The 15,740-nt window shown below is 45.3% G+C and overlaps 1 protein-coding gene across 2 annotated transcripts in view; it reads left to right on the top strand.

Annotated features, from left to right (window-relative positions):
- Positions 1–15,740, top strand: part of CGREF1 (cell growth regulator with EF-hand domain 1) — a 52,014-nt gene that overhangs the window by 11,493 nt on the left and 24,781 nt on the right. For both annotated transcript variants that reach the window (XM_029596316.1, XM_029596315.1), the window contains exons 2-3: positions 7,154–7,267; positions 13,549–13,620. In XM_029596316.1, the coding sequence (XP_029452176.1) occupies positions 7,188–7,267; positions 13,549–13,620 (152 nt within the window). In that variant the 5' untranslated portion in view covers positions 7,154–7,187. The remainder of the gene's footprint in view (positions 1–7,153; positions 7,268–13,548; positions 13,621–15,740) is intronic.

Below are 15,740 nucleotides of genomic sequence, written 5' to 3'. Positions count from 1 at the left end.
TCTTTATGTCAGAAACAACATCCAAGCATCTGAGCTGCAAGGAAGTTGGGGCAAGGAAGAAGCACTATGGGTTGACCTAAAAAAAGATGACGGACCATCCATTTATATTGGAGTGGTTTACAGGCCTCCAAACCAAAAGGAAGAGCTGGACAGAGATCTGGTTGAAGACATCCATAAGATAGGTAAGAAGGGAGAAGTGGTGATCGTGGGTGACTTTAATATGCCAGATGTAGACTGGAAAATCCCATCTGCAGAATCTAAAAATAGCAGAGCGATAGTGGATGCCATGCAAGTATCTTTGTTCAAACAAATGGAGTTGGAACCCACGAGAGAAGGAGCTATTCTAGACTTAGTGCTCACTAATGGAGATAATGTCTCCGATGTCCAGGTGGGCACCCACCTCAGCACCAGTGATCATCAAACGATATGGTTTAATATCACTAAAAGAATAGGGAAAAGAACCACAAAGACCCGAGTTTTACAGTTCAAAAACACAGACTTTGAGGAAATGGGGAAGTACCTGGAGGAAGAACTAAAAGGATGGGAGAATGAAAGAGATGTGGATCAGCAGTGGACCAATCTAAAAGGAGCAATCACCAAGGCAACTGCTCTATATGTTAGAAATGTAAAGAAAAGCAAAAGAAAATTGAAACCTATCTGGTTCTCAAAGGAGGTGGCTGACAAAATTAAAGCTAAAAGAACAGCATACAAGAAATATAAAAGTTCCCAAAGGGAGGAACACAAAGAAGAATATTTGTATCAACTGAGGGAGACAAAGAAATTAATCAAGTTGGCAAAAAGTCAAGCGGAAGAGAGGATTGCCAAGGAGATAAAAAATGGTGACAAAACATTTTTCAGATACATCAGCGAAAAGAGAAGGTCCAAAGTGGTATAGTGAAATTGAAAGGTGGTAATGATCAATGTATGGAGAGAGATGAAGAAATGGCAGAAATATTAAACGAATACTTCAGCTCTGTGTTCACTAAAGAAGACCCTGGAGAAGGACCATCTTTACACAACAAGAAACTGGAGGGAAGAGGAATAGATGAAAATCCTTTTACAGAAGAGAATGTATGGGAACAGCTAAAGAACCTGAAAGTGGACAAAGCCATGGGGCCTGATGGGATTCATCCAAGGATACTGAGGGAGCTCAGAGATGTTCTGGCGGGTCCGCTGTGTGACCTGTTCAATAGATCCCTAGAAACAGGAGTGGTACCAAGAGATTGGAGAAGAGCGGTGGTGGTCCCGCTTCACAAGAGTGGGAACAGGGAGGAGGCTGGCAACTACAGACCGGTCAGCCTCACTTCGGTGGTGGGAAAAGTAATGGAGTCACTGTTGAAAGAGAGAATAGTGAACTATCTACAGTCAGGAGAATTAATGGACCAGAGGCAACATGGATTCACCAGGGGAAGATCCTGTCAGACAAATCTGATTGACTTTTTTGACTGGGTAACCAAGGAATTGGATCAAGGAAGAGCGCTCGATGTCATCTACTTGGATTTCCGCAAAGCTTTTGATACGGTTCCGCACAGGAGACTGGTGAATAAAACGAGAAGCTTGGGAGTGAGTGCCGAGGTGGTGACCTGGATTGCAAATTGGTTGACGGACAGAAGACAATGTGTGATGGTAAATGGAACTCTCTCTGAAGAGAGAGCGGTTTTAAGCGGTGTACCACAAGGATCGGTTTTGGGACCGGTCCTGTTCAATATCTTTGTGAGCGACATTGCGGACGGGATAGAAGGTAAGGTTTGTCTTTTTGCGGATGACACTAAGATCTGCAACAGAGTGGACACGCCGGAAGGAGTGGAGAGAATGAGACGGGATCTAAGGAAACTGGAAGAGTGGTCAAAGATATGGCAGCTGAGATTCAATGCCAAGAAGTGCAAAGTCATGCATATGGGGAGTGGAAATCCGAATGAACTGTATTCGATGGGGGGGGAAAGGCTGATGTGCACGGAGCAGGAGAGGGACCTTGGGGTGATGGTGTCTAATGATCTGAAGTCGGCGAAACAATGCGACAAGGCGATAGCTAAAGCCAGAAGAATGCTGGGCTGCATAGAGAGAGGAATATCGAGTAAGAAAAGGGAAGTGATTATTCCCTTGTACAGGTCCTTGGTGAGGCCTCACCTGGAGTACTGTGTTCAGTTCTGGAGACCGTACCTTCAAAAAGACAAAGACAAGATGGAGGCGGTACAGAGAAGGGCGACCAGGAAGGTGGAGGATCTTCATCGGATGACGTATGAGGAGAGATTGAAGAATCTAAATATGTACACCCTGGAGGAAAGGAGGAGCAGAGGTGATATGATACAGACTTTCAGATACTTGAAAGGTGTTAATGATCAAAAGACAACGACAAACCTTTTCCGAAGGAAAAAAATCAGCAGAACCAGGGGTCACGATTTGAAGCTCCAGGGAGGAAGATTCAGAACCAATGTCAGGAAGTATTTCTTCACGGAGAGGGTGGTGGATGCCTGGAATGCCCTTCCGGAGGATGTGGTGAAGACCAGAACTGTGAAGGACTTCAAAGGGGCATGGGATAAACACTGTGGATCCATAAAGTCAAGAGGCTGCCAATGAAGAGTGGGTGACTCGCCAGAATGACGGCTACTGCCTGGAGTCAATACCCTTATTAAATAAACATACACAGGCTTACTGTGACTCCAAAATCGCTCTAAGCTTCAACAGCAAGAGGAAATGTGGAAAAAAGGATTCACACTCACAAAGAGGGGAGTAGCTGGCTTGTTACGGCGGTTACTACCCCAAATCAAATAAGCCTGATACTTCACTTTCAATGCATATACAGCATAGTTCTCTGATTCAACGGCAGGGGAGAAGAAAAACTGATACTTCACACATCCAGAAAAGAGGGCTCGCACTCGCAAAGCAGGGAGTAGCTGGCTTGTTACGGCGGTTACTACCCCAAACCAAATGTGCCTGATACTTCACTTTCGATGCATATCCAGCATAGCTCTCTGCTTCAACGGCATGGGAGAAGAAAATCAACCAATAAGGGCTGTATAACAGTCTGGGTAAAACAAATAAACATGGGTGCAGATTGCTTATTGCGGCGGCTTCTACCCCTAACTAATCAAGCTAGATATTTCACTTGGATGCAGCTCCATCACTGCTCTCTACATTAAAGGTGGGGGTGGAAGGGAAATAGAACCAAGAGCTAAGAGAAACAGATAAGTATGAGAGAGAAAATTTGCGGGGCAGACTAGATGGGCCATTTGGTCTCCTTCTGCCGTCATTTCTATGTTTCTATGTTTCTATAATTGACACAAGATTCTCAAATTTAAAAAAGTTGCTTTGACAATTACCATTTATCAGTGGACATATAGACAGTTTTTAGACTAAAATGACTCTAAAGGCTTTTTACTTGGGACACAGTGGGAACCTTCAAAGAGGGTTTGTCTCTAGCAGGAGTCCTTTCCAAAATCATATCATCTGTTTTATCCATGTTTAAAACAAACTTGTTATGAAATAACCCATTTTTTACTGTTGAAAGGGACAGATACCAACTAGAATGTGATGGACCAAGGAGTCATCACAGACAAAAAACTATGTCATCAAAGTAGGCTATAACTTGCACTGAGACCAGATAGCCTACAGATTGGAGTCAAATAGATATTAAAGAAGTGGTTGATATGGCAGATCTTTGTGGAACTTCAATGTCATTAGCATACCAGGTAGATGTATATAATTCAGTGCAAGTCTGCTGGTGTTGATTCAACTGATATGATATAAACCATGCTAGCCCGTTCCCGGTAATCCTGCATTCTTTTAAATAATGAATAGTATAGTGTGATTTGAGTATATAAAAAATGGAAGAGATGTCTAATAAGACAAGGACATAATACTGACCAATATCAAATCCTCGGATAATGGTATAAGGGCTAAAGATTAAAAGGATTTCAGTACTCAAGGATTTATGAAACCCAAATTAGTATGGGTCAAGAATTGAGTACTCATCTATAAACTCAAGTTGTTCTAAAACAACAACTTCAATCAATTTTGTCAAAAAAGGCAAGGAAGAAATGCAATATTTTCTGGTGTATAAGTTACACCGGTGTATAAGTTGCATCCCTCTATAAACTGCCATTTTGATGAAAAAGTTGGTAGATAAGTCATGCCTTTGTATAAGACCCACCTGTTTGTATAGTGAGGTTAACAACATAGGCTGAAGGATGATGAGAGAGAGAGATTATAACAGTATATAAATCACACTGGTGTAGAAGTCACAGTCACTGAAATCGCTGAAAAAAACACAACTTATACAATAGAAAATATGGTAGGTTGGTAGCTGGTAAAACAGGATGGGTCCAGTGAAGGTTTGTTAAGAAGAGGATACACGGAGACCTGCTTTAGCACTTCAGGTAGGACTCCCTTGGCTAATGAAAGATTAATAACACTTCAGCTTTCTATGTTCTAACCGTATGTTATGCTGACGGATGAGAGTGTGGACCCCTTGCTCGAGGTGAGGTTGGCACAACCTGAGAAGGTGAACCCCCGCAGGTCCCCACCGTCGGAAGGTGAGGCCAGGCTGGTGCAGAGGGCCGGCTGAAGTTTCATCAATACCAACCCCATTCCCCGCAGGTTGAACCCTTGGGTTCGGGGGCCAGCTTGTCTTAGGTGGGCCCCTGTGAAGAGAGTAGTAAGCATCAGCAGTGTCGTCCAAGATCAATCCGAAGTCAGAAGCCAGAGATTCGCTGATAGCCAGTCCAGAGACAGAAGCCAAAGAGTTGCCGATAGCCAGTCCAGAGTCAGAAGCCAGAGAGTCGCCGATATCCAGTCCAGAGTCAGAGGCCAGAGGGTCACCGAAAGCCAGTCCAAGGCCAATCCAGGAAATCCATCCGAAGGAGACCAAGGATGGGAGCTGGAGCAGGAAGAGGGCACGGAAGGCAGTAACAGGACTCTGGAGGCAGGAATGTACTCAGGAATCAGGAACAGGACTCAGGATACAGGGCACCACCAAAGCAGAAGGACTTCACCAAAGCGAAGCAGACTCATTGCCAAGTCAAGAAACCGGAAGACGAGGCTCCCTGAAGTATGTACCGATTAAGGCGGGCATGTACAGCTGTTATAACCTGGCCCTGACAGTGGGGAAAAAGAAGTTTGTGATATTCCCTCGTTGAGCCCCAACTTTTGTTTGGAAGGAGCCAGATGCCATAAAATGCAGGGTGCACAATAGTTTGGTGAGGCCTGATATAGCACCGGACCTTTTTGTGACCTTATCCAGGTTCCCTTTGAGTTCTTGATATAATTCCATGGTAGCCTGAGAGCTGAGCTGATACCTCGTAACCACGTGCTCCTCTGGCATCCCCAGTAATGTGGTGCAGGGATGAAAGATGCACTCCCTGTACTGCCAGCATGCCCTCCTGCATGGCAAGTCCTGCTGTGGGCCAGTGCACTCCACCGGCAGGGGCTAGCAACTCTGGGGTGTGGGTAATTCCCTAGGATTCCTTGCCGGTTATAGTTCTTCTTGTTCTTGTTCTTGTTGAGCAGCCGGAAGCAGTCAGTATCCCACTACTAGTAGACTTCCCCCTAACATAGTAGCTTTAGAAAGACAAGACAGGTAATAAAAGGGGTTTTTATTGGCCCAGCAGGACTATGTAAGTGTGTTTGAGAGAAGGCCTCATTTTATCATGCACAATAATAGCTGCGATCTGCAATAACAGCTGCTGTTGCGCGATAAAAACATGTTTCCCCTCTATTCAAAAAAGGTGTTATTATTATTTCCCATATTAAATCCCGCATTATTGGCCTTATTTTACCACTAAAAGCTGTAGGAGTCCCTCATTTGCGTAATTCTCTATTTATGTTTTTTTATATACCGCGGCACGTTTGGAACATCACCTCGGTTTACAAGAAACATAATGCAGCAACAGGCTTTACAAGAAACACATAATAGATATAAAATAGCAACAGGCTTTACAAAGCAAATTCATAAGATAATAGGAACTGAATAGCAGAGGAAATATGTACAGAACAATATTTGCATAGGAACGCATAATGCAATAAAGATTGTGCATTAGAGCCCTTATAGCGCACGATACGGCCCTAACATGGCTTGATGAATGACCCTGTAAATTTGGCTACCTCATTCTCAGAGTCCCTGAATGCTGCCTTTGTGGCCTTACCAGCCCCAGCCAACCTGGGGAGTGGAAAATTTGAGCTGAGAATTGACCCCAGGTTCCTTTGTGTGCTAATGCAGATCATTTCTGTGGAGCCCCTGGACTGGCCCAGCTTATAGCATGCAAGAAAGGTGAGGATCCCGGATGTTCTAGGGAAAAGATAGAGAGGATGTGCAGGAGACAGGAGAAGGGCTTTGCAGGGCAGGATCTCTGAGGGTAATTTTGTAATAATGAATGATTATGTAAAGAGGCTGTTCACACAATGACCATCATAAGTGATGAATTGAAAGGTATAAGAAGAAATGGCTTGTATAAGGAATCCCTGATTAATATGAAATGGAAATGGGTAAGGAAAAAGTCCATTAAGGGAGAAGATGTAAAGAGAGAATAATCCAATGAGTGAGCATAACTGATTTGAATTTGCCAAATCCTGTTGGGTCATGACCACCTAAAGAAATTATCCAGCTATGTTAAATGACCCTGATATTTGAAAAAAATTGTTTCTACATCCAGGGATGGATTTAGGATTTTGCTGCTTCTAGGCACTTTTGATGTTTTCACTCCCCCATCTTCTGTAAAGGTCTGTTACAGGGTAGCAGAGGGCTGTTCTCTTCTAAATGAGCTTCAACAGAACTGGAAGGTGGCAAATCTTAGCCAGCCTGCTGCCCCTAAATATATGCTGCCCTGGCACAAACATAATGGGTGCCTATTAACAAATCCAGGGCTACATACACCATACAGTGTGATAGGGACAAGAAGAGACTTAGGGTGACCAATGAGTATATGAAGGCACTCATATCAAATTGCATAGTGTGTGGTAGCTGTGCATGAAGGTCCCCAAAATTATCATTTTTTTAAATTATAAGGGTCATTTAACATAGGTGGATGATTTCTTTAGGTGATTGTATGATCCTGCTTTGAGTGATTCATTTAATATAATAAGGTCATGACCACCGACATGAATTTATAATACATAACATTTTCAGATTGTTTAATTACTGTTTCTTGTCTTCGAACAGACTGAATTGGTGATTTTATCCACCGTTTTCCAGAATGAGAGGGTCAGTCTGTGGATTCCTGTTACTATTTGTCAGCCAAATACAGGCAGCACCCAAGGCTTCACCAGAGGAAAGGTACTGAAATAGTGTTGATTTTACTTATCAAGACAAATTCAGAAAATCAATGACCACATCAAAAAGGGGGTCTTAACTCAGAGAGACTGGAGCTAGAGCTTCTGCCAGGGATTGATGACTAGGATACAGCCCCAAGTTATCCTACTTTCAACCTCTCCTTGTATGAATCACAGAAGGTGCATGATGTAGCATTACTATCAATGAGAATACCTGCAGCTCCTACAGTTCCACCTGCCACCTTAGTAAGAATCAGTATAGGGAATGGCATAGGCATAAGAGAGCTGGTGGTTGGGGAGGGTCCCACTCCCCTTGTTCTATTTTCTTATAGCAAGAATGGTGCAGGAATGCTAGCTCTGAAAGGCTGCTCATAAGCTTACTCATCAGGATGCACTTTCAGAATGTGTAGGAATATTGTGCAATTTTTTAAAAATTCCTACAGTCACAATTTCTCTCAGCAAGGCACTTCCTTCAGGATCTCAGGACAATATTACTGGCATAGACATTAAAGAGTCATTTATTCCAAAGCTTCTAGTCTCTACAATACCAATTTTAAAACCAGTGAGGGTGTCTCTGTTTAATGCAGCATCCCACCCACCTCCTAGAACTGATGGCATCACTTTCCAGCCTACCTGAAACATGGAAGAGACAAAACCCAGTCGTGCATGATAGCATGCATGAATCTTCAAAGAATCATGGAAAGGGTGGTAGATGTCTGAAAAGCCCTTCTGGAAGAAATAGAAGTGACAAAAAGTAGCAAAATTCAAAAAGGCGCAGATAAACACAGAGAATCCCTACTGGCAAGTAGAGATGTGCTTCGGGTACCAATTTTGTGTCAGGTTTCGTTTCGGGTTCCCCCCCCCCCCCCGTGGTTTTCCCTGACAGAGTTAGTGCGCACTATCAGGAGTTAGCGCGCACTAACTCAAAAATGAATTTTTTCCAAAATGTCTGAAAAAATTCAATCGTTTTTCGGTTCTCCCGAACCTTTCCGAATTAGGAAATTTCATTGACATTGCCTAATTCAGGAAAAACGATTGCACATCCCTACAGGCAAGAGGATGGTAATGAAGCACTGAGGAACTTGCCTGGAGTACTGGTTCAGCTCAAAACCGCAGTGAAAAAGCTGCATTGTACTTCCAAGAAGGCATAGAAGTACCCTGCATGGAGCAATTCTAAACCTAAACAGATGGTATGGGGTGACCTACACAGTGTGGCAGTTTCAACCCTAAACAGAAGGCATGGAGGTAACCTGCACTGAGTGGCAGTTATAACCCTAAATAGCTGCTGGGCACACTATATGAGCCGTTTTGGTCTTTATCTGCCATCATTTACTATGGTACTATGTTAAAGACTATTATATATATAACAGACTGTACAGATGCATTACCAGTAAGCATTGGGAAATTTTTATAGAGATTGTGTAGATAGATGAATGATGAGGGGAGGATCCATTTGGTACAACCTCTCCCTTTGAGGGTACTGGGATGGATGCCCCCCTCTGTGGGTGTATAAGCAGCTCTCTACAGAATATTAGTTGAGAGTTTTGGAGAAGGTTGGAGCTTTTTGGATCTGTGTAGGATTTTTGGCCTACCTAGAGGCCTGGGCTCCACCTTGCTTGGGACTTTTGATCAGGTCGGAGACTCCACTTCTTCAACCCACTACATAAGTGCAAGGTGGTTGTCCAGAGTTATTTTTGTAAGAGGACTGTGAGACCCCAGGGTGTTGCTCAGGGAGAGATCTTGGGGAAGCCTCTCTCTGGGGGGGGCCCTGGTTAGGGAAGATCTGCCCCGCGGTGACCTGTCCAGGAAACTGAGGTATGGTGGTGACCCGCTGCAGCATCCTCTGGAGCTTTTCCTAAGTTTGGGAAGAAAGATTTTGTTTGTTGCCGAAGAGGAAGATTTTTGCCCCTTTCCTGCCTGGGACCTGATACAGCTGGAGCTGTCTGCTCCCACAGGGATCCCTTCCATCTGGGATCTGGAGATGAGAAAGAGCCACAAGAAAGAAAAACGAGTAAGAACAGCGAGTAAGAACAAATTTGAGATCTTGAGTACCCCTATCTGGAGTCTTCACCCCCTTGGGAGACAGAGAGGTTTGGGCTCTCGGTGCAGAGACAGTGACTTTCCATTTTTACCAGTTTTGGAAGGGATTTTTCCTTTTTCACCAGGGACGCCCTGCCCACATTGGGATCCCACTCATCCAAAACCTGGAGGGTGGAAGTCCCTTTATCTGGTTTCCGGGATCTGTGTACAGAGGGGTAGATTTTAAAAGACCTGTGCATGCCGGGCCTATTTTCACACTCACTTCTCTTCTTCAACACACATACATGCATTCACTCCTGCTTTACACACACAAACTCACTTCTCTTCCTCTTCCATACATATACATGAACACTCCCTCCTCTCCCTTTTCCACAAAAACCCATAAATGAATACACTCACACACGCATACACACTAATTTACTTTTCTCCCTCTTCCACATGCATATGCACTCTCATTCTCTCTTCTCACCTTGATTCTTATTAGCCACAAGAGCCTCCTTTTTCCCCAGGCCACAGGACATGTGTTCCACTTCATCCTCCTCCTGCAGTCTCGGGCTGCTCTGGCCTTGTTTTATTTTCAGCACACGGCCCAACATTGTTGCTCCTCCTCCTGCATCTGCAGTTTCTTGTTTCCTGTAGGAGAGGGCAATGCTCCTGCTCATCTCACTTTTCACATCATTTTCCTGAGGCAAAGGTGCTGACGCTCCTCCTTCCTTGAGCCTGCGCTGTTCCAGACCCTTTTTTTTCTGGCTTTCTGCAGCAGAGCAACCGGAATTATCGGGTGTTGGCCCGGAGACCCAGCAATGCGTTCAGAATTCCAGAGTCTCCAGGCCAAATCCAGAGAGTTCCCAAGTATGCCCAGAAGGTGACCAAACAAATTAGCAGTGATGCAGTTCCCTTCCATCAATCACGCCTTCTCACCCTTCCTGTATTCCATCTAATGCCCTCTCTTAACAGCCTGCCCTCTCTCAATCTCTGTATCTCTCACTCCCCAGCCCAACCCATCTGTCTCACCTCTTCCAGGACTTTTCATATCTCCCAGTTGATTCTCTGTTATCCACTCCCTCTCACACACCTTCCATTGCCTTCTCCCTCTCATCCTCTCTCTCAAACCTTCCAGCTTCATCTCCTCCCTCCAACCCTTTTTTCAGATCTCCATTCTTTTTCCAACCCTCAGTTGATCATCTATTCGTTCTCTGTCTCTCTCCAGTTAGTCCCTCCACACCTTATCCAACACAAATAAACCCCTCTTGCCTCTCAACCCTTTCTTCAAATAGCCCCTCTTCCAAACATCTCACTGGCCAGAGTCAATGATAAAATTTTCCTTTGGGCTCTGGGCAAAAGATGTTGCGATTCTGCTCCATTTTGGCAGTCTCACCTCTTTTTTGCTTCTTTTCTCTTTCTTCAGCAGCCAGGAGGCTGCCGGCGACCTTTGGCATGGCTGGAGCCGCTCTGGTACTGCGTCATGGCCTGGGGGCCGCTCTGGAGCCACCGACATTTCTTTCACTACATGGCCCGGAGGCCGTCCTGTATTGCTCCCCATGCGGTCTGATCGCCGGCGTTTCCACCTGTCCCGGCGGCAGGGAGCCGCCCGGGTGCTGCCCTTACAGTCAGGAGACTGCTGACAGCAATTTCTATGCGGCCCGGAGGCCGCCAATGCTCACCTTGTTTCCTCATGGGGAGAGGGCCATCATCCCCGGTCTTTCCTGGTGGCAGGAGCTGCCCTCGGTTCATCTCCTGTGGCCTTGGGAGGCTGTCTTCGGCGTCAGGCCTGCTTCAGGGCTTGCTCCTTCTCCTGCAGTCTTCAGTGGCAGGGACGCTGCTCTCCAAGGTCCTGCCCCTTCTTCCTAAGGGGCGAAGCCGCGCCTCCTCTCCTCTCTTAAAGGTGCAGCCAGGGAGTGGTGCACCTCTGATGTCATCAAGGGAGTCTCTTCTTCAGCCCTATAAAAAGGGCCTAGCTTCACTTCCACCTTGCCTTCGCAAGGAGCCATTCCTCCTTAGGACTTCTCTTCATTTCTAGCTTCTCGTTGGCACTCTGCTCTTCGTGGGATCCCGTGTCTTCGTCCAGATGTTCTTCATCCATGGTCCTTGTCTTCATCATGGTCTCTCGTCTCATCAGTTCCAGTTGTCCTGATGTCTCCTTCATTCATCTCATTGGATCTGCTGATGTGTTGTTCTTCAGATCTCCTGGACTTCTCGTCATCTTTCAATGTCCTCGTCTCCAGATATCTTCATCCTGTTCTTCTCAACTGTGAATTCTCTCCACTACAACAGCTTAAGCCTCCAGAGGGTTCCAGCTTTTATTGTACCTGCTCTGAGTCCCTCATCAAGCTTTTAGCCTCAGGTCCTTACTCCGAGTCCACTTCAGCTCTGCGCAGAGTTAGATCCTCCGAGTCCTTGGATCCTGAACTTCTTCTCCTACCAGACCTTCGGAGTCCCTTTTGCCTGCTACCATGCGGTTAGACTCTCATTAATCCTTGTTACGTTGACGTCTCCCATGCCTGGCCTTGATTGGCTGTGCATGGCTCACCTCGGTGCAGGCCTCGTCTGAGTCTTCATTGGATTCTTCTATCAACCTGTGTGGGGAACCACTGCGTGGTCTGCGACCAGCCCTAACTGGCTGTGTAGAGCGTGCCTTACAAGCGTGGTCCGCAACCAGTCCTCATCGGCTGAGTAGGGTGCGTGATGTGGCAGTACCTATTCAGTATGGTGGTTTGTGACTCTATCGGAGTCCTTCTCTTCTAGCAACTCTGAGTTAGTCTCAGTTCTTCTTCATCAACTCTGTGTATTGATTCATTCTTTTCAATCAGCCTGCATTTCGTCACCATCTCCATGAAGCCCTCAAATATCCTGTGTCTTCATCCGTCCTGTCACAGTTGCTGCTCCCGTGCAGCAGGTCCGAAAGGGCTAACGTGTGGTCGGAGGACTACTCCAGAGACCAACATTGCGTTGTTGGGTCTCTCTTGCTGCGTACAGGTTCGGCAGAGGCTAGGGCGCTACTTCTAGCAACGCCAGCCTATACTTGGACACTCTTCACCTGCCTCGGCGCTTGCTGGAGCTCCTCTGCGGCTGCGTCGTGGCCCAGGGGCACACAATCCCTCAGAAATGGAACCGCCTCCAGCATTTCCACAACAGGTGGATGATAACAGTGGGAAGAGAGAGAAGGCTGATGACAGGGGCAACATTTTTCTCTTGGATAGGTTCAGTGGTTGGTGAGGGGAGGGCAGCAGTGAAAATGTTTACTAGTCATACATACAAGCCTCCCCTTCTTTCATGGCTGGTCCCAAGCAGCTGCCGCATGTAGATCACATCAGGCCCTGCAGCTGCCCTGATCCCTCCTTGCACAGAGCTTCCTGTAACTACAGAAACTCATGCAAGGGCTGTGCCTCTGCACAGCCTATGAGTGTGTGCTTATTTACAGGCCCCATGCTGACTTCCACTACTAATACTGCTGCTGCTGGCACCTAAAGAATTCTGTCACTTGAGGCACTTGTGACCCCAACTGAAGGATGTATGACCCCATTTGGGGTACCAACCCACAGTTTGGGAAGCCCTGGTATAGGGGGTAGGGAAGTTCCCTCCCAAGCCGCTCCTAAATTGGAGCGGACTGGGAGGGAACTGCAGAAGGCCGCGGGCGTCGGCGTGCGCAGGTTGCACAAATGTGCACCCCTTTGCGTGCGCCGACCCCCAATTTTAATACATGCGCCCTCTGGCGCACACATGTTCTAAAATCGCGTGTCCAAGTGTACACGACGGGCAGCGCGCACGCGCAAGTTTTTAAAATCTAACTCTGAATGAGTGAGGAAATTGAAAAGTAAAGCCCCTATGGAATGAGGACTCTGTTAATTGTGCCATTTACCAATTCAAATTCACTTAAGAAAAGACCTTTTAATTTGGACACAAACTAAGCAGCGTTATCTGATATTTGTCTCAACATACCACAGTAAGCAAAAGGAAAATAATATCCCTCTTCCAGGGACAAAGATCAGAGGAAAAAGCACCCTTAGCTCTCTGAGCCTTGAAAGGGAAACCTTGCCCCCCATCCAACCAAGAATCCAGACCCTGGAAAAGTAAGAGACCATGTTCAAGCTAGCCCGGTGAGGTTCCAGCTCCGAAGAGCAAGGAAAAATTCTTTTATGGTCCCACCAGAGCGCAGCCCACTCCCAGAGGTAGGGTTACGTATAAATAATTCTAAATATCACTGCAGTTTGGTTATATCTCAAGGTATTTTTGTTCCATTCTCAGGTTAGACATGCTTAATGGCGTTCCAGTGGATTCCATTAGTAGCTTATTCAGATTTGGAGAGGATGAAGTGAGGTAAGTTAAGATCCTTATATAGTATTTCTTGTATGTCTCCTATCTCATTATGCTTATTTTGTTTTCAAAAACAACAAAACATTCCAGTCTTACAATATCTGTCATAAATCCAGACACAACACGAATGTCACTCCCACCATAATTTAGGCTAATCCTCATATGCCTTTGTCATCAGTGTGACTATCCATACCCTTACCACCTGTCCTTTCTAGTTTTCACAATTTTGTCACCATTACAACAATAACTGCTACTAGTCCTCACCAGGCTTCCTATGGGTCTGATTTTCAAAAGCAATTACATGCTTAAAATTGGGCTTTAAACGTATAAATGAACTTTACCCATGTAAGGGGCTTTTGAAAATTGTTACAATGTATGCCATTGAATTGTCCATAGGATATTCATGTGTAAGTGCACTTTAGGCTTGTAAATGGTTTTTTTTAAATTGCTACAATAGTATGTTGCATTCACATGTGTAACTCTCTTAAAAATGACCTCCTACATGTGCATTGACAAATACCAAAGAGACCTCATATTTAAATGCCGGAAGGCTAAGCTAATGTAAGCTTTTGATAGCATTCAATCAATTTTTAATCATTGGTCTCAATGGGCTGAAATTTCGAGGGCGCGGGGAGCTGCCCGTTTATGCACATTGAAAACTGAAAGTACTTGTAACTCGGAATGCTAACGCTTAAATCCGACAATGTACTTATCTTGCCGTGTCCGTAAATGAGCCTAGTGATGATAAGCTTGGTGGACTCCGACGTTGCCCCGACACTGAGTGTTTCGGAGAGGACCTCCTTCTTCAGGGGGCCGGGTACCACTAGAACAGGCTCTGTAGATGTTCGGAGGACTTTGACAGACTGTGGGTAAAGTAAGTACAAGAAACAATGTGCATAAATAATACCACTCAAATTTAGAGAAATGGCGCCGGAATGTAGGAGAACACTTACTGTTACAAGATTGATTATTGGTGCAGTAGCATCGATAGCGTTTCTATTTCACTCTGCGAACATAACATAATGCCGTCTATAAGCGATGTAGTTCAAAGTATGAACTTATATTAAAGATCAATACCTGTTCCTCTTATAATACTGACTTGTACAATGCTGGACTGGAGGTAATGCGCTCGGCCGTGATCCTTCTATCGGCGGCGGCAGACAATGGAAGAACGCTGACCTTTAAAGGAGGCAGAAAAGGCGCCAAGCCAAGGTATATGTCCATAAATGGATATCTACGTCATGGGGAACACCTTATAAGGGAAATGACGTTTGTCAGACGCCATGTTGGATTACTCTCTCATTGACGGGTTACCCGGAAGGAGCTAAAAAAACGGACATCTACGTCACTGACTACAGCAAGAAAACATCATATTCAAAGGAACAGTAGTTAGATGAGAGTGTACCACTCAATTTTCTCATTTAACCCATATGGTTCCACCGATTTAAGACGATGAATCCATTGCTGTTCCTTAAAATTCAGCGAGGAAACTCTGTCCCCGCCTCTCCATGATGGAGCGACATGTTCTATAATGAGCCACTGGAGATGCTCAAAAGTGTGTTGATATGTGATGCAATGTTGTACAATCGGTGCTTTAATGTCCAGATTTTTCATGCGACTCCGATGTTCCGTCAGGCGGGTCCTGATTTTGCGTTTGGTCCTGCCCACGTATACCTTATGACATGGGCATATAATGCCATAAATAACAAAGTCAGAATTACAATCAACTGAATGTCTGCGTGTGATACGCATCTGGGTATTGGGATCTTGCCACGTGATCCCTATAATAGCTTGAGCGCAAAAACTACAGTGACCACATTGAGTTTGTCCACTGGGGCCAAGAATAGAATCACCATCTTGTGTGGCACGAACCACCTGTTGTTTGATATTAGTACCCCTACTGTATGCGAACATCGGTAATGCATTGAAAATTTGATGTGGACTGAGAACATGCCAGTTACGTTGGATGGATTGTCTGATACATTGAGTGAAATCCGTGTGTTCCAATACACAAGTCAGTGCCGGAGCTAGTTTGTTGCTCCTATATTGTAAGAGTGAGTCACGTGGAGAGAATTTAGCCCTCTTAAAAGCTTTTCTAATGACTGGGATAGGGTATCCTCTTT

Source organism: Rhinatrema bivittatum, chromosome 3 (assembly GCF_901001135.1).
Source record: "Rhinatrema bivittatum chromosome 3, aRhiBiv1.1, whole genome shotgun sequence".
NCBI lineage: Eukaryota > Metazoa > Chordata > Amphibia > Gymnophiona > Rhinatrematidae > Rhinatrema > Rhinatrema bivittatum.
Note: the sequence above shows the minus strand (reverse complement) of the source record. Positions and strands in the feature narration are given on the sequence as shown.